Below are 22,526 nucleotides of genomic sequence, written 5' to 3'. Positions count from 1 at the left end.
ATCGAGGCAGAATCCAGCCATGCCCTTGTCCCCTCTGCAAAGGCAAACCGTCTCAGCATTTGCCCTGCACTCTCCAAAGCTGCAATGACACTTTTTATTCCTGCCTCCAGCAATTGCACGCAACCTATCTTTTTCAGCCTGCCCTCTGCGTGGCTTCCTCCTCTTTCCTTGAAACTGGCCACCCCTCTGCTCTCACCCCTGCTCCCCTCAGCTTCTGCACTTTCATTTTCCCCAGAACATGTCTAATTGGGCTGTCACGCCTCCCGCTGCCCAGAGCAGCAGTTGGCCGCTCTGCCTGCCAGGCGAGCCTGCCCGGGTGTCCCCAGAGCCATGCTGTCCGCGTGATGGAGGCTGGCGGCCACAAGAGTGGCCCACGGTGCCGGGTGCCCAGCACACTGCTTTGGGTTATGACAGCTTAGTGGCGTCTGCAGATATCGCTGCCTTCCCCGACAGCGTCAACTCCCTGGAGGGCGTGTGTGGGGACGTCCGGACCCCCGACAAGCTCATCGACCAAGTGAACGACACCAACGACGGCAGGCACATGTGGCTGGCTCCCATCCTGCCTGGCCTGGTGGGTTCCGGAGGCTCCCAGCCCTGGGGTGGATGGTGGCGGCGGTGGGGGGTCGGGGGTGGCATCCCCAGTCTCAGCGACACACCTCCAGGAAGCCTCGGGTCTTGATTAGATGGGTGGGCTCTTTGGCACCAGAGTTCTTCCCCTTCCCTGGGGGTCTTCTCACAAAGGGACACCAGGGAGAGGAAGGGCCACCTTGGACCCCGAGGGCCAGGCGCCCGACGCAGCAGACCTGGAAGCTCAGGCATCCCTCAGACGCCACGGGCATCCTTCTCTGGGTCTCTTCTCTGTCTGGGCAGAGTCCACTCTGCCCTCCTCCTCGTAGCCCCAGCCTCCCCCCACTCACTTTCTGTTCCTCGTTTGATGTCACCAGGCACTTGACCCCAAGTCCGCCCCCTTCTCTGGCCTCAGATCTGCCTGGCCAAGCTCTTCCAACCAGCTGTTGCCCAGATCTCAGACCCTGCCATTGGTCCTGCTTATCTTTTTTTTTTTTTTTGTCTTTTTAGGGCCACACCTGCAGCATATGAAGGTTCCCAGGCTAGGGGTCCAATCAGAGCTGTAGCTGCTGGCCTACACCACAGCTCATGGCAATGCCGGATCTTTAACCCACTGAGCAAGGCCGGGGATTGAACCCGCAACCTCATGGTTCCTAGTCGGATTCATTTCCACTGTGCCACGCTGGGAACTCCTCCTGCTTATCTTTTTGCTCTAGGGGTGGGCCTGGTCAGTGGTGGTCAAGAGACAGGTGAGAGGCCAGGAGGTGGGACAGGTGGGCTGGCACCCCCGCCAGCCTCTCAGCCTCAGGGCTGGATGCCCGGGTAGATGTGCAGCAGGGGCCGGGGCTGGCCTCAGTGTGTCCGCTGGGACGTCCCCTTTTCCATTCCCATGTGGTCGGGCCGGAGGTTAAGCGGGTGTGTTTTTCTCTCAAAACCCTCACAGGCAAGGGTGGCAGCCCTGCAATTGTCCATCAGCTTCCCTTGAGCAGAGGCCAACCCCTCAGCCCAGCCCCACCACTTCAAAGGGGAATCGTAGATCTATCAGCCTTTAGAGCAGGGACCACCAAACGGATGGTCCAGCCTGCCACCCTCCTGCCCTTGGCCAGCAGGTGTCTGCCATCGTCTTTCACCTGAAGGCCTTTGGGTGTGAGGCACTTTCTCCCTCCGTCCGTCTCCCGGCCTCCCACACCTATATCTGCTAGAGCCCCGTGGGCAGCTGAGTTTGAAAACCCTGTGTTTCTGTGATACAAGCAGATGGCTGACCTTCCCACACCCCCCACCCCTTCCTGGGTCACTCTATTTTTTTAAATTTTTAAGCCCATACCTGCAGCCATATGGAGGTTCCCAGGCTAAGAATCAAATCAAAGCTGCACCAGCTACAGCAACACGGAATCCAAGCCAAGTCTTTGACCTGCACCACAGCTCACGGCAATGCCAGATCCTTAGCCCACTGAGCAGGTCCAGGGATCGAACCTGCATCCTCATGGTTATTAGTGGGATTCGTTACCACTGAGCCATGTCGGGAACTCCTCCTGGGTCATTCTAAGAATGGCCATAGGCTGAGATCCAGGGCCTGTGGCAGAACTAAGCCTGCAGCTTGCGGCCAGCCCTGAATTCTTTTTGCTTTATTCTATCTGGTAAGGGCCCCCGGATATTTGAGTCTTTACTAGGGGTGGGGAGCTGTTGGAGGCTACTGGGGACCCCCTTTACTAGCGGATTCTGCCACTGATCAGGACAGTCCCCTCCCCACTCCCCAGCAGAGGTTCACAGACATATGCTGGAAATTACCCTTCAGGGCCAGTCGTCTGTGCTTTTCATTCATGATTGGAAAAAGGACAAACAGGGGTCAAGGCTGTGCTGATGGCTGGCCTGGAGGCAGTGCCTCTCGACTCTGGAGCTGGGGACGGTCCCCTTGGCCCCTGGAGCCCCAGACTGTGTTTCTGGACCTGACCTGGAGGCAAGGGAAAAGCATTCCCCATCCTCTGAGAGCATTTAAATGAGGGCCACGCCAGGCCCGGAAAAACAGGCCCTTCCCACAGCCAGCTCAGCGGTTTGTTACAAACGCAGCCACACGTGACCTGACTCAAGATGGGCTTCGAGGAGCTGCAAGGCGCCAGGAACCCCACACCTCGGGCCCCCCCGCAGCCCAGGCTGGCAGTCGCGGGCAGCGCTGCCTCGGGTGCCCCCCCTACCACCACCACCCCCGGGGCTGGCACCCCAGCCCAGCCCAGCACCGCTGTTTCCAAACATGCCTGTTTTAATGAGTTCTTCTCTGCGCCAGGTGAACCGGGTGTATGTGATTTTCGATCTGCCTACCACGGTGTCAATGATCAAACTGTGGAATTACGCGAAAACACCCCATCGAGGGGTGAAGGAGTTTGGCGTAAGTACTTATTAGCTGGGGTTTTTTTTTTTTGAGATAATTATGCTCGCTGGTAATTAGGCCGCTGGCAATTATCATTTGTCGCAGTTTGATTTACTTCTCTCTACCGCAACCTTAGACAGAAATGCCTGGTCCTCAGAGGCAGGGACATTTGCCGTCCAACCGTGAATTGAAAACCTCCCCCGGAAAAAAAAAACAAAAAACGCAAACAGGAAGTGGCTTTTCTTTTCTCTTCTCGAATCCTACTGATCTAGGGAGTTCTTCGTGCCCGAGGCGACTCGGGGGCAGGGAGAGCAGGGACCTGGGGGACCAGAGACCCGAGTTTGGCTCCCGGCTCTGCCACGTGGGTTAAGGATTCGAGCCCTTTGAGCCTCGGCTTCCTCCTCTGCTACGTGGGGCTAATCCAGGTGCCTGTCCCGGACCTGGGACGATCAGAAATCACTGCGCAGGCCAGGGACCTAGTAGGCAAGGCCCTGAGCACGGATGGGCTTTGCCCGAGGTCACACATGGGATGGAGGAGAGAGCTGATCGGGCCACACGCCGTGACCCCTCCTCTGTCTGTCCAGCTCCTGGTGGACGACTTGCTCGTGTACAATGGGATCCTGGCCATGGTGGGCCACCTGGTCGGGGGCATCCTGCCCACGTGCGAGCCCACGGTGCCCTACCACACCATCCTCTTCACGGAGGACACGAACATCTGCCAGCAGGAGAAGCACACCGCCATCAGGTGCGCCCAGAGCCAGGCCCTCGACCTCCCCTCCCCTGCCACCTTCCCCCCCACCCCCGGGCCCTCATGAGCAGGGGTGGCCGGGACGTGAGGCTCAGAGGCTGATGGGACCTTCTGGCTTCTCCTCGCCCCATAGTCATCAGGTGGAGGACCAGGATGTGCAGATGATGAACGAAAACCAGATCGTTAGCAACTCGAAAAGGAAGCAGAACGCAGCTGACCCAGGTCAGTTTCCACCGCTACCCAGATGCCGGGTCGACCAGAAGTCTGGTCGCAACAGACCAGGGAGCGGGCAGCATCCTCAGACCCTTCTGACCCAGGAGCCCGCCTGGCATGGGGCAGGGGGCTGATGGGGGCAGAACCCCAGAGCAACGAGCTGGGCTTCCCGGAAGCCAGGCCTTGCGGGTGCAGAGGGCCAGGAAGGGCCCAAGCCTACTTGGAAAGGGTTGCCTGGGATCGTGGGAAACCAGGAGAGATGGACTGGGTTGGACAGGCAGAGGGAACAGCATTGCTGGAGGCAGCTGGGGTGGCGGCTGGGTCTCCAGGGGCCTTGAAGGGCAGTGGGGCAGTCTGGCTTTCACCCCAAGGCCAGGGGGCACCCTCAGGATGGTGGTGGGTAACACTACTCCCTCTGTGTTCGCCCCTGACAGCCTTACGCCCCAAAACCTGCATCAGTGAGAAGGAGGCAGCGAGACGGTGGCGGTGCTGATGGCCAAGCGGGGAGAGCCGGTCCTCTCAGCCAGGGTGGGGCTCCATCACCGCTCCCCACTCGGTCGGCACTTGCATCCCCCGTCCTTGGGCCTCCCCATAGGCCAGCCCAGATGCTCAGGGCCTGGAAGGGAGCTGCAGCGTGGAGGGGGGCCCCCTCTGGGGAGAGGAGACCCAAGGGGGGCTCGGCCCTGGGAAACAGGAGTTCCAGGCGGGAGGAGGAAGCGGTGCCTCCCTCTGTCCCCTGCTGTTCGGGGGCTGGCTGCAGGGGGCCTGAGATCCAGCAAAGCAGGCCCAAGTCCTCTCAGGCCTATCATGGGCTCCGTGGGCTCGGCCTGGCTCCAGGCAGGACGGTGACATGGGCTGCGGAGGCGTCCCAGCCAGCCTTCCCAGGCCCCGGAGCATGGCTGAGCTGGGCAGAGACCAGGCTTCCAACACCACCGAGGGTGAGGCCCCGGCTCAGGCACCAACGACCCCCACACCCACCACATCTCTGCCTCATTTGGGGGCTGGCCGAGCTGCCTGAGAGGGTGGGATTTTTCCCTGGACTCCCCAGATGTCTAACCCAGTTTTGAGGAAGGAATCCCCTCAGGGAAGCTGATCCTGCAAGGGCCTCCATCCCCTGGTCAAGCCTAAGAAAGGATCAGCCAGGGGCCCGAGTCCCGCTGAGGAACAGGGGTGGGGGGTGTGTGTGGGGGGGGAAGCCGACCCCACGTGCTCCCCAGAGCCGCCCCCACCCTGGCTGGAGGGTCCTTGTCTCTGCGGTGCTGCCAGGCTCAGGTAGGACAGAGGGGCAGCTTCGGAGCCGGGAGGCCCGTAGGGCCCCTCCAGATGCCCCCTGGATGCGAGGCCGGGAGGCCGAGGACCCGCGCTTGAGCCCCGCCCTCAGGCCCCAGAGGCCACGCCCCTTCCACTTGACCGCGCCAGGCTGGCGGCAGCCGGCACTGCGCCCCGGTCCCCTGCGGTCTGACCCAGGCTTCTCTCGCCTGCTGTCTCCCTTTCCATCCTTGCCCCCACCCCCCTCCAGGTTCCTGGGCATCAGGCCGTGAAGTTCTTGTGGCCCGGGCCCCCACCCCTTTCTCACTCTTCCAGCAGCTTCCCGGCAAGTCAGAAATGTGCCTTGCATCCCCCCCCCCCGGCCCCCGGCCGCGTGAAGCCCAGAACGCATCTATTTCCATCTCTGTAACAAGCTCGGATCAGGGACCTAATTGGTTTCCCAGTGGTGGGTAATTTCTCGTTCCAAATATTAATCTGTTGTTTTCCTGGCGCCCAGCCCGGCCCCGCCGCCGCCGTACTGTACTCCAAGTACGTTCCTATGCAACCGAGAGCCCCAGCAAATACTTTATGAGCGTTGCCGCTTCCGCCCGAGCAGCTATGCAAATGCGCTTTTCATTTGGAGCGCGGGGCCGATGGGACGATCCGAAAGTGTTGCTCCCGGAGAAGATCCATCATTTTCCGTAGCTTCCAGGCCCCCAGCTTCTCGGCTCACCTCCCAGAGGTGGTGAGCGCCTGGGTGGGGGCGGCGGGGGGTTGAGGGGTGGGGGTTCCGGGCTCCCAGGATGGCTGACGCCAGGGGCAGTCGGGAGGTTTGATCCAACCAGCTTTTCGTGACCAAAATCAGCGCTGTAGCTTTAAAGGGAGCCCAGCCTTCCCTCCCCGCCCCCCAGCAGGTGTACAGGTCAGACGTGGGAGACGGCCTGAGACGGCTCGAACCAGCGCCGCACACACTTCCTCCCAGCCTCTTAGTTGATGTTTGTAATAATTGTGTGTATGGTGCAATTTAGGAGGGAAAAAAAAAAAGAGAAAGCTGTACAGGCATTCACTCTAAAATAAATTTCTATTTTTTTCTCCTGTGAAATCAATAAAAGATGTTATTAAGCATATGGCCCGACGTACTGGATTTGGGGTCCAGACCGAGGGAGCCTGGGCTCCCTCTGAGAACTGACTCAGAGTCCCCTGGAGGCTGGCTGTTCCCTTTGCCCACCTGCAAATGGGGTCGTGATCCTGGCCAGATAAGAGACGCCCATACGTGTCTAGTGGTTATTATAGGCCTAGAACTAACTTACTTCATCCACGTGCAACCCTCCAGGTAGGTACCGTTATGATCCTCCTTTTACAGATAAGGGAACTGAGGCACAGAGAGGTTGAGTAACTTGCCCAAGACACACAGCTTTGGGAGCTATTAGTTCACAGATGCTGAGATAACCACTGGCGAGCAGAGGCAGGGAGTGAAAATCCGCTGAGACTTTGGCCGTGGGCTTTCCCTGGCACGCATGGGGATCCTGAAAGCCCAGCGCCCAGATGCCTGATGGCTGGCCTCCTCCTGAGGTTCCTCATGCCCCTCCTGCCCTGAGGAGGGAGTGTGGGCCTCTGGATAAAGCAGCCCTTGAGTTGAGAAGAAGGGTCAGTGGAAGATACAGGGACCTGGCCTGCATCTCAGCTGCCAGCTGTTGCCCTGGCGCTGGGTACAAGGGGCCTCTGGCAACCCCACCTCCCTCCACTGAACCAGCAACAGGGAGAGAACCCCTGTCCCGCCTCTGGCCGCCTCTGGGTTCCTGGGAAGACAGGAGGGCCCTGCTCTGCCTGCCACCCTGGGGCTGCCTGGGCTTGTGTCCCTGGAGGCCCCGAACGCAGGCCAGCCCTTTCCGCATCCCATCTGCGGGCCTCCCAACTTCTAAGGCTCTCCAGCCACCAGCCAGGGCCCTGGGCCTGGGTCCCTGTTGTTCAGGGACCAGACAAGCGACATCAGGGAGCAGAGCTGGTTTTCAAGGACCTGGTCAGCAGGGCAGACAGGCCCTTCTAGCAGAGAGCTGCAGCTCAGTGCCAAATCCTCAGGGTTTTTAAGAAGCCAGGAATCCAGGTATTTTATTTTATTAAAAAATTTTTTTAAATTTTTTTGTCTTTTGTCTTTTTTAGGGCCGCACCCACGGCATATGGAGGTTCCCAAGCTAGGGGTCAAATAGGAGCTGTAGCCACCAGCTTACGCCAGAGCCACAGCAACTTGGGATCCGAGCTGCGTCTGCGACCTACACCGCAACTCACGGCAACACCAGAACCTTAACCCACTGAGCAAGGCCAGGGATCAAACTTGCAACTTCATGGTTCCTAGTCGGATTCGTTAACCACTGAGCCATGATGGGAACGCCCAGGTGTTTTATTTATGTATGTATGTATTCGTTTATTGCTTTTTTTTGTCTTTTTAGGGCCACACCCACAGCATATGGAAGTCCCAGGCTAGGGGTCAAATCAGAGCTGCAGCTGCCAGGCTACGCCATGGCAATGCCACATCCAAGCCCACATCTGCAAACTACACCGCAGCTCATGGCAACACGAGATCCTTAACCCACTGAGTGAGGTCAGAGATCGATCCTACGTCCTCATGGATACTCGTCAGGTTTGTTACTGCTGCGCCACATTGGGAACTCCTTATTTATTTTTAATGTGAAATCTAACTTGGAAATGTTGGCTCTAAGTTAACAAGTAAACATGGTGTGAGCAAAATAAATCCAGTTACAAGTCCTGGGTCGCTGACTCACCACCACCGCAGCTCCCACCCCAGCTCAGCATGAGCTGAACTCCTGAGCCCCGCTCCTGGGAGGCAGGCGGGCATTCCTGACCCAGGGCTCCATGCATGCCCAGGGCTGGTTGCCCCCTGCCCTCCTGGGCTCTCTGAGGAGGTAAAAGGAGGGAGGGGCTTCTTCGTGATCCCTTGGCCCCGCCCCTCAGTCCCCAGGGGCAGAACACAGGGGTCAGTGGGGTGACCTTTGCCGGGGGGCCAGGGATGTGGTCCCCGCCCCCGCCCTCCTGGAGCACGGAGGCTTCCTCTCCCTCTGCACCCCCCAACCCACTTCCCGTTCCTTTGTTCCCCGCCCCGCCACCCTGTGCGCTGCCAGCACAGGGATGTAAATCAGGCCCAAATTGCAGCTGTCTGGGTCCCCGGGGGGCTTGCTGGCACCCAGGCGTGGCCTGCTGGGAATAAATCTCAGCCACAGCTGATGGGGGTTTAAAACAGAGTAGACACAGTCTCCCAGGGGAATGTTCCCTCGGGCCTCTGTCCCCTGGGGACCTGCCTTCTCTGGTCACAGTGGGAAGACCCTGCTTCTGTCTGGGGGTTTGGCTCCAGACGGTTCTAGCACTTGGCACCATGACCTCGGAAGGACCCAGAGGGGCCCCCAGAGCCTGCCAAGGCCATTTCTGTTGTCAGACAGGTGACAGCTGCCCCCTGCCCAGGCACATTTGCTCAGATGCCCTGGCTCCCTCCCCAGGCCCCACCTCTCACCCTACCTGGAGCCAGGGCAGTCCCTTCCTGAGGTTCCAGGCCCCCCAGGCCTGGGGAAATGGCAGATGACAGGCTGGGGGCTCTGTCTCCTCACTGGTCTGGGTGATTCCCGGCTTCTCTGGACACGCTGGAAGATCTGGCAGCTCTGGTCCCATATTTCCAGATGGTCTCAGCTGGCCCTGAGCCGGGGCAGGTGCCCTTCCAGACCCCCGCAGGCCCCACCAGCCCCTTTTGTCTCACACTTGGCCCGTTTCCCTCACTCCATCACCGCCCTGCTCACCTGAAGCTGAACCCCTGAGACAGAGGCGGGTCATTTACGTGGAAACACAAGAGGGGCCGGCGTCAGAGGCCTGGAGGCTCAGCAGGGGCAGGGCTGGGACCCCGGGAGGCGGGCTTCAGCCTCCTGGGCACACAGAGGCCTCTCCTGGGGCCCTGGACTCAGGCTTCGGGTGTATGGCCACAGGCCCCGGGCTAGAAACTGGGGGAGGCAGGTATCCTCTGTCCCTTGGGTCAGGGGTCCCCACGTGCGGCAGGGCCAGCAGTCAGGCATGTCCCTGGACCTCTATGTGGCATTGACGACACCACTTCTAGACTCCCAGCCTCTGCGAAATTGCTCCACTTGCAGCCCCTGCTGAAGGGGCAGCTTCTGGCCATCAGAGTCTATGATCATAACGACAAAAACAATAATAGCCAATATGTACGAAGCCATCACCCGAGCGGGATGCTCTGTGGGTTTCCATCACGGAAGGTGCATATCAGTACTAGACACTGAGACCTCGCGCTGTAGGTACCTTTCCCCAGGGTGTGGGTGATGGGGAGCTGTGGTCCCGGGGCTGCCAGGCCACGGCTCAAGTTCAGGCCCCACCATGTCCTGTGTGTGTGTGTGTGCACGCACGTACGTGACCTTTTCGAGTGACCTTATACCCTGGGCCTCCTTGGCTTCCTTACCCAGGCGGCAGGGTGCCAGCAGCACCTGCACTGTGGAGTCGCTCTGGGTACCTTCAGAGCATCTCCTGGGAGGGGGGACACACTGGCTGAGTCCCACGATAGCCCCCATTTCACAGGCCTGCAAACTGAGGCTTTCACAGTAAGAGACCGGCCTGGGGGCTGAGATGGGACCCCAGGGCAGCCCAGCTCCGGGTCCGAGGCTCCTCCCCAGAGCGTGATTGATATCTCCCCTCCCCCACCAGCTCTTGCCCCTTCTCCGTTGATCACTTCCTCTCTCTAAGCCACCCTGCCTGCCCCCTTCACCCCTGAGCCCACCCACTCCCCCTGGAAGTTCCAGGGGAGGGTCCGACGACGGGGGCTTGGGGCAATGACTCTGCCTCCTGCCAGAGAGCTTCTCCCAGGCTGAGACCCCTTCCCCCTCCCCCTCGAATCCCAGGGCCCCTCCCTCCCCTGCATCCCCGGCCAAGTCTCTGGCCACCCCCCAGCACCCCTGCCTCCCCTAAGGCAGAGGCCCAGACAACATCAGTCCACTATGAAATGCGGCCCAGAAAGCAATTACCGGCATAGGGTGGGCCAGGCCGGACAGGCACAGGGCAGAGGGCCCGCACCCTGGGTCCCTGTCTCTCTGTGCGGTAAATCCCTTCGCAGAGGGGACTGGTTTTTCTTCGTGACTGATGGTTCCAGCAGGGCTGACTTTGTCCTGGGTCCCAGGGCCCTGCCGTCAGCCGGTGCATTGGCGTGTGTGGCCAGGGGTGAGTGAAGCTAAACTCCAGGCCCCCCAGGTTGTGTGCTCCGGGGCTGTCTCTCCCATTCCTTGGGGACAGGAGTTTTTTTTTTTAGGCCCACACCCTCAGCATATGGAAGTTCCCAGGCTAGGGGCTGAATCGGAGCTGTAGCTGCTGGCCTACACCACAGCCACAGCCACAGCCACATGGGATCCAAGCCCCATCTGCGACCTACACCACAGCTCACGGCAATGCTGGATCCTTAACCCACTGAGTGAGGCCAGGGATCGAACCCATGTCCTCATGGTTCCTAGTCGGTTCGTGACAGCTGAACCAGGAGCAGCTTTTCTAAGTCACCTGCCCAGAGGATTGGGACAAGATGGTGAGTAGAAGGACATAAGCCCACCCTCTCTCATGAAAACCCAAATTACAACTAACTGCTGAACCACCATCAATAAAATAGACTGGAAACTACCAACGAAGTTATTCTACACTCCAAGACAAAGAAGAAGCCACACTGAGATCGTAGGAGGGGTGCTTTCGATATAAATCGTCCACTCAGAGCTCACTCTTTCCTGGCTCCCACCAAGGCCCCGCGTGGCCTCCAGCATCCCTGCCTGCACAGCATCGAAGCCCAAACTGGAGGCTCCGAGAAAGGCCAGCCCCGTCCAGGTGCCCCTCCCCCCTCACCATCCACCCACCACTGCCTAAGTCGCCCTGCACCCCATCTCCCAGCCTGGGTGACCTTCCCTCAAGGCAGAGCCGACAGTGTCCACCTCGTAAAACCCTCCCCTCACTGGTTCCCTGCAGCCTTCCGGGTGAAGGCCAAGCTGGACAGAACCCACCAGGCCCCACACCCTCTGTCCCACCCACTGGCTCAGCAGCAGCCTTCACGCCCTCGCCAGGAGCATCTGCTCCCTGCATGAAGACCACTCTCCCAGTAGCTCTCAGGAGGGACCCATTAGACCTCCCTGGAAGTGCTTCCTTTTATCTAACCAGCAGCCTTCTTGCTGCAGCCTCCGTGAGACTGAAAGACTCTACTTCTCACACCCTGCCCAGCAGGTGCCCAGGAAAGGCCAGGAGGACTTGAAGCCTGAGTGGTCCCAGGGGCCTCCTCCCACCTCCCCGCCCCTCCCTGGCCTGTGCAGAGGGTAAGAATGGCCCGTGCTTGAGCCATCCGCATATCATCATCACATACCACTTGCACGATTATTTATTTAATATTTCTCTTTAAGTCAACTCTTTTTCTTTGAATTTAAATGCCTATTTTGGCTTCATCCTAAGGAATAACATTTGTGTGAAATCATAGCACGAAGGTGCCCGTTATACAATTTTTTTTCCTAATACATATTTACATAAACACAACTATTAAAATAGATGAAAATTGTGCCCATGTGTCAATAAGAATCATCTCCTGGACCTCTGTGGGCTACGTGTCAACCTCAGAAAGATCCTGGCTAAAAATAAAGAGCTCCACGGTGCCCCCGATCAAATTCCCACTCAACACGTCCCTGCTCGGCCTCACATCGGCAGTGGTTTCCTCTTGCCCAGAGGCCAAGGCCCGATCCCCTTGGCCTGACATTCAAGGCCTTTTTATTTGGGCCTCCGCTCTCTCCCAGACCCAGCTTCCGCTCCACACCATAGGTCTGCAGTGTTCACTGAGTGAATACGAAATGCATGAATGAATCTGTGGCTTGATTCCAACAGATGCTTGAACGAATGAGCAAGCATCTCCACCTGGGGTCCCCCGGGAACCTGAGACTCAAGACATCAGAACCTGCTCCCCCGCCCCCATGCCCATTCAATAACCTGAGAGTCCTTGCCAATTTCCCTTCCTCCTTGGCTTCCCTCCGGAATCTGCTGCCGCTGTCCCATCCCCAGGTGCTGAACCGGGCTCCGCCCTACTCTTCTTCTGGTGCGGTGAGGGGCACGACAGGAGCCATCCATCTGCCCAGAGCCGTAGGGACCTTCCCAGGAAGGCACAGCTGGACACTTCCTGCTCTGCTGAAAGCATCCCCAGCAGCCACCAGCCCCAGGATAGAGTCTCAGCTTCCGAAGGAGGCTTCGAGGCCCTCTGGCTCCATGGACTTCTGCCACCCGACTCCTTATCACCCCCTGCTGCCCTCTTCTTGCCACACCTGCCACCTAGACAATCTTAAAGTTCCTATAATGCTTCAACTTTCCTCCCCTCTACACTCTGGCCTGCCTGGCTTCTAGACAACCCTCATGTCTTGGCTTAAATGTCATTTTCCCAAAAGAACCTCCTCCACGGACAACCACCTTTTCCAGCAGATGCTGCTTTTAGGCTCCTATGGCTCCCCTCCTCCTTCCCCATGGAGGGTGCAGCAAACACCAACAGAGCACTTGCTTGCATTGGGCTTTGTTCTCGAAATGCTTCATGGACCATTAGTTCATTCAACCCTCAGAACAGCTGTAAGAGGTAGGCGTACTGATGGTCCTATGGGGCGAGGCACAGAGGTGTCGGGTAACTTGCCCAAGGTCTCAAGTGGAGGAGCTGGAATTGGGACCCAGGCTGCCTGGTCCCAGAGCACTTCACACACTGGACTGTAACTCTCTGTCTAGTTATGTGTTCTGCCCATCTGTGAGCTCTGTGAAGACAGATGCCCTTTCTGGAAGGTTCAGTATCCTACGTCAAGTGCCTACCACAGTGTTTGGCACATGGTACGGGCACAGTGGATACATGTGGGTAGATGGTAAGTGGTTGCCTGAATAATGAGGATGAGTGATGCATGAAAGGATGATGGATGGATGTCTGACACAGGAAGAATGACAACCGATGGGTGGATAATGGATGGATGGGTGGATGATGGACAGATGGAAGATGGATGGATGATGCATGGGTAGGTGGATGGAAGGATGGATGGGTGGATGGATAGATGGATGGGATGGGTGCATGATGGAAGGATGGATGATGGATGGATGGATGGATGGATGGATGATGGGTGGATGGATAGATGGATGGGATAGGTGCATGATGGATGGATGGATGGATAGATGGATGGATGGATGGATGGATGGGTGGATGGATAGATGGATAGATGGATGGGATAGGTGCATGATGGATGGATGGATGGATGATGGATGGATGGGTGGATGGATGGATAAATGGATGTCAGGTTTATGGGGGAATGAAGAAGAATATTCTCTACTTGAGGGAAAGCTCTAGGTATCCTTCTGGGAAGGGATGAGTCTTGGAGTCAGAAGTCTTGGTTCAAACCCCCAACCCTGTCTGCTAGCTCTGTGATTGTGGGCAAGTTACCTCATCTCTGTGACCTGAAGTTCCTTCATCCTCATACTAGGAACCTGTTTTCCCAGGCTTCTAAGCCCTAAGTTTTGAACCTGTTTGCCCAGACATCTAAGCCCTTTGATGTAATGTGGCTTTAGACACGGGGTAAAGGGTCTCTGTGGGGGTCAGGGCTGCTTGGGGCCCGGGTTTGAGGGCCTGTCTCTCACCCACCCCACATTTCCCACCTGCCTGAGCTCCGACTTCACTCACCTTCTGGAATCCAAGGCAGCCTGGCAGCCTGACTCCATCCTGATCCGCCTCCAAACCCAACCTTGGCTCCAGGTTTCCCTGCTCCACCTCCGCACACTTCAGTGTCTGGCCCCCAACCCACACACTCAGGGCTGTTTCATCTTCAGGCTTCTTAGGGACCTGATAGGGTGGTGCCATGAGGGAGCAGCCACAGCCCAGAGAGCGACTGGCCTCCACACACAGCCAGAAAACAGATTCAACAAGCATTTATTGAGCCCCTGCTGTGTGCCTGCTGTGTGGACCCCCCCGCGTTGGAGTGCTGCTGCCCCTCCTTCGAGAAGCCCCACCCATTCCCTGCCCCTCCCCCACAGGGCTCTGCACGCTGGGGGCCTCCTGAACTTCCCGGCTGGCTCATGGATCCCAGGTTTCAGTGGCCGACGTCCATGTGTCTTTCTCAGCGTCCCAGCAGGGCTCTGCATGTGGTGGGGGCAAGAGTTAGCAGCTGCGATCCCAAAGTCACGCTGTGCAGCCCTGTGCCACATCCCTCGAGCCACCCAGGCCCCGATTCCAGCAGCCTGAGACCCAGGCCGTGGGGGGCAGGGCGGGCCACGTGTCCTCCACGCAGGCTGGCTGAGTTCGCAGCACACAGACCAGGTTTCTGAAAGCGCCAGACTAGCGGTCTGGTGGCAGGGGGCTGGTGCCCATGACGGCCTGAGGACTGGAGCCCGGCTGGGTCACTGTCACACCCAGTGCCCCAGGACCCAGCACTGGCGGTTCAGCTCCAATGCCTCCTGTGCAGAGCTGCGGGGCCAGGAGTCTCCCGTGTGTGGCTGGTGTCCTGAAAGAGACAGGATGGGCAGTGCCAACAGCTGCTTTCCTCCACCCACACTCCCACCTACCCACCGCCCCTCCCCCAGCTCCCCATCCACCCCCCCAGGCCTTCCCCCCACCCTCCCACACTCCCACCTGCCCATCGCTCAACCCCCATCCAGCCTTCTACCCACGGTCCCACTCACCGTCTCACCATCCACCCACCTATGCTGTGCCCCTGTCACCCACCCACCTCACGCCACCAGTCTCCCAACACCTAGACATCTACCTGCCAATATCTGCTGCCATCTGCTCGGCCACCCACCCACATATCCACCGCTCCGCTCACACATGACCCCCTCATGACCCGGCGCAGCCCTAAAACCTACCCAAGCATCTCCCAGCCGTCACACCCACCGCACCAGGGCGCCCTCCATCCTTTCAGCACCCCGTAACACCCCCCAGCCCAGCGTCCCACACATGCATCTACCCACAACCCCAAACATCCGCCTGCCCAGCTGCCCATCCACACTCCAACTTACGCATCTGCTTCCCAACCTGCTGACACAGCCGCTAACTCACCACGTCTCCAACCTGTTTTATTTGTCTTTTTAGGGCCGCACCCGAGGCATATGGAGGTTCCCAGGCTAAGGGTCCAATCAGAGCCACAGCAACCCGGGATCCAAGCGGTGTCTGCCACCTACACCACAGGTCATGGCCACCCTGGATTCTTAACCCACTGAGTGAGGCCAGGGATCGAATCTGCGTCCTCATGGATACTAGTTAGATTTCTTCCCACTGAGCCATGAAGGGAGCTCCATCTCCCACCCTTAACTTGGCAACATACTCACTCAACAACCCCCCACTGCACACCCACCAACTCTGTGCACCCACCCCACCCAGCCACCCATACACCCACTTTCTATCCCCCCACCCATCCCCGACCCACGCCCTCACCTGCCTCCATCTCCCCACCCTTCCACCTGCCCCTTCAGGCTTCCCCTGGCTCCGCTGTGTGTCCCACGTGCTCAGGGAGCTGTGGGAGGGTGAGAAGGAGAACAGTGGAGACAACTCCAGGGCTTGACCCCAGGCCAGCGAGGACGTGCTCGGATGCCCCAAAGCCCATGCTGAGCAGCACGCAGGGCCTTGGCAGAGATTCTATGACCTTCCACCACAACCCTGTGCCCTTGACCGCCTGGGCAACAGAAAGGCTGGGAGGCTCGACGGTTCAAACTTGCTGACCCTTCTGTGTTTTTCTTGATTCTCAGCAGCTGCTCCCCCTGCCTTCACCCAAGCGTCTCCTTGATGTCTTTCTAACACGCCAGTCCCTTTTCCATTGCCACGCTGGGACCTGCCTAAACTGTCCTTGTTGCTACACTGGGATCAAAACTCCAAGCCTGGCTCAAGTGTTCTCTCCTACAGGAAGCCCTCCGGACATGCTCTCTCCAGGCCTCGGGGGGCTCCCTATCTTTGGAGCACCCACCCCAAAGTCCCGCCCAGGGGAGCACTGGCTCAACCCCTGGAGAACGCTCCATCCTGGACCCATCTTCCTGGACCCATCTTCCTGGATCCATGGAGCCAGGAAGATGCAAAGGGGAAACGCAGGGAGGAGGGGCTGCCTGGCTCAGTGGGCGGGACCAGCTGGAAGGGGGCGGGGAAAACTAACAGCCACAGGGTGCTTGCGGTCTATGCCCCTGAGAAGCCCTTTTTTTTTTTTTTTTTTTGGTCTTTTTAGGGCCACAGCCACGAAACATGGAAATTCCCGGGCTAGGGGTCGAATTGGAGCTGCAGCTGGAGGTTTACGCCACAGCCATAGCAATGCCAGATCCAAGCCACATCTGCAACCTACACCACAGCTCACAGCAATGCCCGATCCTTAACCCACTGAGCAGGACCCGGGATCGAGTCCGCGTCCTCATGGATACTAGTCAGGTTCTTAACCTGCTGAGCCGCGAGAGGAACTCCCCCTGCTAGGTTCATGTCCTTGCCAGCCTGAGGTAGCAACCACCCATTTTACGGATAAGGAAATTGAGACTCAGCCAGCATAAGCATCTGCCTTAGGAGTCTCAGCTACAGTGTCAGTGGGTTAAATTAATTTCCTCCTGATTCCAAACTTCGGCATTAAAAGAAATAGGTTTTGCGTTGTTTGGTTTCCTGCTCCCAGTTCTAAAGGATGCTCAGATGTACTTCTCATCCCTAAGCCAAGCTCCTGCTTGCATACCTCCAAGAACAGAGAGCTCATTACTCATCCTCCAACCCCTAAAGCAGCTCTGACTGTTGGGAGATTCTTCCTCATAACAAAAGCTGGAAGGAAACAGGCAAAGGCGAATGTGGTTGTGCCAACATTGTGTAGTGTGTATGAGTGTGTGTGTGTATGTGTGTGTGTGTGTGTTTGGCGCTGGCTTTTCTTTGGTTTTTAATACTCTGTAATGTTGGTGCCTTGCTAATTTTACTATGTTTTTAAAGGGGGTAGGAAATGTTTGGCAAACATTTTGGAATCGTTTGGCCCCAGGAAAATCATTTGTTTTGGCCCCAGTCACTGAAACAGTTGCATTCTTTCGAAGTGCTTGCTGCCAAAATATAGGTGTTGGGATTTTTTTTTTAATCTAAAAGCAAATATTTGGTGCACAGAAAGCTTTGATTGTTTTTCTAAATGAGTATCTAGAAATGATTGTACCCGCTCTTACTGTGGCCAACAGCCAGAACCGTGGATAGTTTATTGGCATAGAGAGAAAATCATCATGTATTTTTAAGGAAAAAGAGGGGCCCAAGCAAAAGACATAAATGGGAAGTGGCCAGAAGCAGCCTTTCCCAGCTCTGGCTAGTTTTTGTCATGAGGAATGTGGGCTTTGATGTCCAAAAAGCTCAGAGAAAGTGAACATCAGGATTTTGAAATCATGGCTTTTAAATGATGATGACTAAAGCTTGTAGAACATTTAAAACTGCCTGTGGGAGTTCCCTGGTGGCTCAGTGGGTTAAGGACTTGGTGTTGTCACTACGGTGGTGAAGCTTCAATCCCTGGCCGGGGAACTTCCACATGCCATGGGCGGGGGTGGGTGCAGACCTAAAAAAAAAAAAAAAAAAAAAAAAAGACCAAGAATATAGATGCCCGCACAAATGGACAGACTTGGATACTAGTTGGATTCATAATGAGATCCTGCTGCATAGCACAGGGAACTCTATCTTGCCACTTGTGATGGACCATGATGGAGGATAATGAGAGAAAAAGAATGTGTGTGTGTGTGTGTGTGTGTGTGTGTGTGTGTGTGTGTGTGTGTGACTGGGTCACTTAGCTGTATGTACAGCAGAAATTGACAGAACACTGTAAATCAGTGATAATAGAAAAATATAATGGATAAGCACTGAAATCCTGCTGTGTAGCACTGGGAACTATATCTGGTCACTTATGATGGAGCTCGATGGAGGATAACGTAAGAAAAAGGATGTATCTATGTATGGGTGCCTGGGTCACCTTACTATACAGTAGAAAATTGACAGAACACTGTAAACCAGCTATAATGGAAAAAAAATAAACATCATTAAAATAAAAACATGAAAATATTTTTAAAAATGTGCAGACATGGAAACAGGGCACTCAGAGAGGAAGTGACTCACCCTAGGGGCTCTGAAGTTGGTAGAGGAATCAGTGAAGGCGGGCAGGTGACTGGTAGGTGTGTTCTTAACCCCATAGGCTCCCAGGGTGGGCACGGAAGAGCCAGATGGACCCCCTCCACCCCTGTCCAAGGTGCTGAAAGGTTCTCACCAAGGATTTACGGGCCCATCCAGAGCCTCCTTCCCGTCTGGCTGCCCAACCTGGACCGCTTAGGTGTAGCAAGGCATGGGATGCGGGGAGAGGTGGGGGCTGAGTCAAGATTGGCACTGAGATGGCTGGCTTTGTTGACCCCTTCCAGCTAGTGACCCCAGCATCTCTCTTCCGTGGCCACCTGACTGCCTCTCCAAGTCGACACCTGCCCACCGTCACTAATTCCTCTACCAGCTTCAGAGCCCCTTGGGCAAGTCACTTCGCCCCCAAGTGTCCCGTGTCCATGTCTGCACCCTGAGGGTGCTTTAAAGACGCCATCATATTCGGGAATATCAGTTCACTTGTTTCCTCCCATCTTCCTCTTCTAGGCTCTACGCAACAGGAGGACACAGCTCTGCTCTCACCCGTCACTGTGTCCCCAGCACCCAGCGCAATTCCACACATGGTGTTGGTAGCACAGAGCTGTCGGATGAATAAATGATGGAAGATGTGGGAAGAAGGGCAGGTGTATGTGGGATCCACGTGGAGGGGAAGGTTGGGTGTTCTGGTCCACCTTGGGGGGTGGGTTGTCCTAGGAGATCGAATGGGGGGTCCCACTCCTCTGTTTTACAGTCTATCATGTGGGGACTCCATGTTTCTGGGCCATATCATTCTCTTCACCTTATCTTCCCACACTCAGAATCAGGCTGAGACCATGGAACCTGGCCCCTCTCCCCAGAGCCACAGAGGGCTTTGTTTCTTATTTGTTGAGCCTACTGTGTGTCAGTCTCCATACTGGGTGCTGAACCGCAGACCCAGAGTGCTCACAGTCTAGTGAGGGAGGACGAGAGGTGACAAGATCAAACCTGCCTCTGCCATTCGCTCTGCTTCCCGTTCACTGGCTCATTCAATCCCCAGAAAGGAGAGAGCTTGGGTGCCATCACTATGCCCACCTCCCAGAAGAGGAAATTCAGACCCTGACAGGTTAAGCCATTTGTCTGACTGCCAACATTTGAACTTAAGCAGTTGGAGGTCCCGTTGTGGCTCAGGGGTCACACACCTGACTAGCATCCATGAGGATGCAGGTTCGATCCCCAGTCCCGCCCAGTGGGTGAAGGATCTGGCACTGCTGCAAGCTGTTGCGTAGGTCACAGAGGCAGCTCGGATCCCGTGTGGCTGTGGCTGTGGTGTAGGCTGGCAGCTGCAGTTCCAATTCGACTTCTAGCCTGGGAAGGTCCACAGGCCACGGGTGCAGCTCAGGAGAGGGGGGGACCAAAAAAACCTAGGCAGCCTCACTCCAGAGGCTGGGCTTGCAATGACTATAAAATTCGGCCTCATCTACTCAAGCACCAGGGCAGGAATATACAGATGTGAAGATAAGCATCTCTGCCAGGAGCCGGGGAGGGGGCTGGTTGCTTTATCCAGACACCTGAGCCAGACCTGGAAAGCACTGTGAGTGAGGCTCACAATTCCACCAGTAAGTTTTTTTTTTTTTTTCTTTCCCCAAACAGAGGAAGGGAGTGGGTCATTTAGGGCAGAAGGAACGGGGCGTGAAATATGTTCTTGGCAGGTAAGTGAAGTTTGCAGGAGGTGTGAAAAGCTAGCCACGCTGGGGGTTGGAGGAGAGCAAGATGGTCTAATGAGGCTGGAAGGCAGGGCACAGGGGGCTGCAGGGGTGAGGAGTGGAGGGTGTTAGTCGCAAAGTTGCTGGGTGTCAGGTGTAAAAGGCAGGCCCAGCAAGGCCCTGGGGGTACAGGATTCCTCCTGCATCTGGGGTGTCTGCCATGTCACCGGACTGGCCTGATATGGATTCCCAGCCTGCCCCAAACCAAGGACTTGGAAGCTACGGGAAATCTGTTTTTCTTTTTTTTTAGGGCTGCAGTCTTAGCATATGGAAGTTTCCAGGCTAGGGGTCAAATCAGAGCTGCAGCTGCCGGCCTACACCACAGCCACAGGCATGCAGGATCCGAGCCACATCAGCCACCTCTGCCGCAGCTCATGGCAATGTCAGATCCTTAAACCAATGAGTGAGGCCAGGGATCGAACCCACATCCTCATGGTTACTAGTCGAGTTTTGTTACCACTGTACCACGATGGGAGCTCTGGAAATCTGTATTTTAACAACGGCCCTAAGTGTTTCCTAGGATCAAGGATGATCAGAGTAGAGCTGCTTTGGGGGGAAGTAGACGTCAAGAAGAAAGACGATGACACAGCTTGAGCTTGGAGTCACCCAGACGAGTGAGCCAAGAAAAATGACTCTGTGACTCAGAATCTAAGGAACCTCACCTGGAAAACACGGTCCTCACAGCAGCCACCGCGTGAGGACCAGGTGAGCTCAACCATTCACTGGAAAGGGACTGATCACTGACCCTGTGCTGGGCACTGGGGCCGCCACACAAATGTGGTGACAAGGTCCCAGGCCTCACGATGTTTCCATTCCAGGGGGGAGAAAGCTGGCAAAGAAGGATTCTGAGAGTGATGAGTAGCTGAAGGGAAATGCAGCAGGGATGGGATGGTGGGAGAAGGCTTCCTGGGAAACTTCTGGAAGGGGCTGGTGCAGGACCTGACTCCCACCAGGGATGCGCTCACAGGAGGCTTTGGGGCTGGGAGGGGCGGAGAAGGCGCGGTCAAGTTTGTGTCTTCAGAGGATGGACTGGAAGGGAAGGGGCCCCCGAGGCAGTCATTTCTAGCCAGAAGCCGCTGAGCAGCCCATGCAGGTGGCAACTTGCAGACTCGCTCCTGGCAGCAGCCCAGAACTAAGGGCTGCTCAGAATTGCACAAGCACTGTCACTGGAAATGCAGAATCCCAGGCCCCACCCTGACCTCCTGGGCCAGAAGCTCAGGGGGTGTTTCAAGGAGCCCTCTGGGGGATTCTGACACTGACGCTGGCTTGGATCTCTCTACCCCCGGTGTCAGGGTCTCCGATGCACCAAGCTGCATGGCTGTCTGTGGGCCCAGCAAGTGTGTCATTGGTATTTCTTTCAGAAAAATTGTCTGTTTCCATTTTAATAAAGGAAGCAGACGAGCAGTATTCGATTGGATGCGATGTGGATCTAATAAAAATGCCAAGTTGCTCTGAGCCCAGAAACGTCTTCCTTGAAATTCCCTCTGCTATTTTTGAGGGCAGCGGCAGCAAAGACTCGTCTAGACGGAGCTCCCAGAAGCCACCTCTGTACCTGGCGAGTGACAGCCTCTCACCCGGCCGAGCCTTGCCGACACACCTGGCAAAATCAAAAGCTTGTCTCGGGCATTGAACTTGACAGCTGCAATCAGCTGCAAACCCCAGTTGCCCCTAAAAGGAAGATGCAGACACCTCCATCAAATGTCACATCTGATGCGCTCCTGAGCTGGCTGGTGGCCCCTCCAAGCCCCAAAGGCAGGTTTCAAAAGCAAACTCTTTCTTCAGGAAAAAAGAAAACTGTGGAAGCATCCGTATCACAGTGGCCCAAGGGGGGAAAAAAATAGCAACTTTTGGAAGGGTTAAAATAACCCTAAGTTCATGCAACTGTTCACAGAAGTGGCTTCTTGGGTGGAATTTGGTGGGGAAAATTGAGGGGTTTAGAGTAGCCGTTGAGCTCCCACTGCTCTAGGCGTTCAAGATACCGGCGCGAACAAGACAAAACAAGAAAGATCCCTAATCTTGTGAAACCCAGTGTGGAAAGGCAACAAAACAAAAACAAGGTAGGCAAAGATTTCAGAGAGATACAGATACCGGGAAGCACAGACAAACCCAACGATATGAGGTCAACTGGGGAAGCGGGTGCTGGGAGCATCTCTGAGGAAGCGGCTCTTGGCCGAGATTAAAGAAGAGATAAAGCCAGAGTTCCCATTGTGACTCAGCAGGGTTAAGAACCCGACAGTCTCCTTGAGGACGCAGGTTCAATTCCTGGCCTCGCTCAGTGGGTTAAGGATCCCACGTGGCTGTGAGCTGTGGTGTAGGTCGCGGCTCGGATCCCATGTTGCTATGGCTGTGGTGTAGGCTGGCAGCTACAGCTCCGATTGGACCCCTAGTCTGGCGACTTCCATGTGCTGTGAGTGTGGCCCTAAAAAAAAAAAAAAAAAAAAAAAAAAAAGAGGAGGGACAAAGCCAGCTATGCAAAGATTTAGAGAGAGCATTCCAGGCAGAGAGAATAGCAAGTGT

At 56.4% G+C, this 22,526-nt stretch overlaps 2 protein-coding genes across 31 annotated transcripts in view; one reads left to right on the top strand and one right to left on the bottom strand.

The window, feature by feature from the left end:
• Nucleotides 1–6,266, top strand: part of KATNIP (katanin interacting protein) — a 217,989-nt gene extending 211,723 nt beyond the window's left edge. For all 26 annotated transcript variants that reach the window (XM_085017012.1, XM_085017005.1, XM_085017011.1 and 23 more), the window contains 5 exons: nt 432–571; nt 2,849–2,950; nt 3,517–3,677; nt 3,814–3,902; nt 4,328–6,266. In XM_085017012.1, coding sequence (XP_084873138.1) covers nt 432–571; nt 2,849–2,950; nt 3,517–3,677; nt 3,814–3,902; nt 4,328–4,386 — 551 coding nt within the window. In that variant the 3' untranslated portion in view covers nt 4,387–6,266. The remainder of the gene's footprint in view (nt 1–431; nt 572–2,848; nt 2,951–3,516; nt 3,678–3,813; nt 3,903–4,327) is intronic.
• Nucleotides 6,267–11,534: 5,268 nt separating this feature from the next.
• The window catches only part of GSG1L (GSG1 like), a 241,675-nt gene continuing 230,683 nt past the window's right edge, over nt 11,535–22,526 (bottom strand). For all 5 annotated transcript variants that reach the window (XM_021086437.2, XM_021086439.2, XM_021086438.2 and 2 more), the window contains one exon: nt 11,535–14,671. In XM_021086437.2, the coding sequence (XP_020942096.2) occupies nt 14,574–14,671 (98 nt within the window). In that variant the 3' untranslated portion in view covers nt 11,535–14,573. The remainder of the gene's footprint in view (nt 14,672–22,526) is intronic.

This window comes from Sus scrofa, chromosome 3, assembly GCF_054392235.1.
Source record: "Sus scrofa isolate SSC_HxYL_T2T_F1_AM1 chromosome 3, Sscrofa_HxYL_maternal_Yorkshire_Landrace_v2.0, whole genome shotgun sequence".
Lineage (NCBI taxonomy): Eukaryota > Metazoa > Chordata > Mammalia > Artiodactyla > Suidae > Sus > Sus scrofa.
Note: the sequence above shows the minus strand (reverse complement) of the source record. Positions and strands in the feature narration are given on the sequence as shown.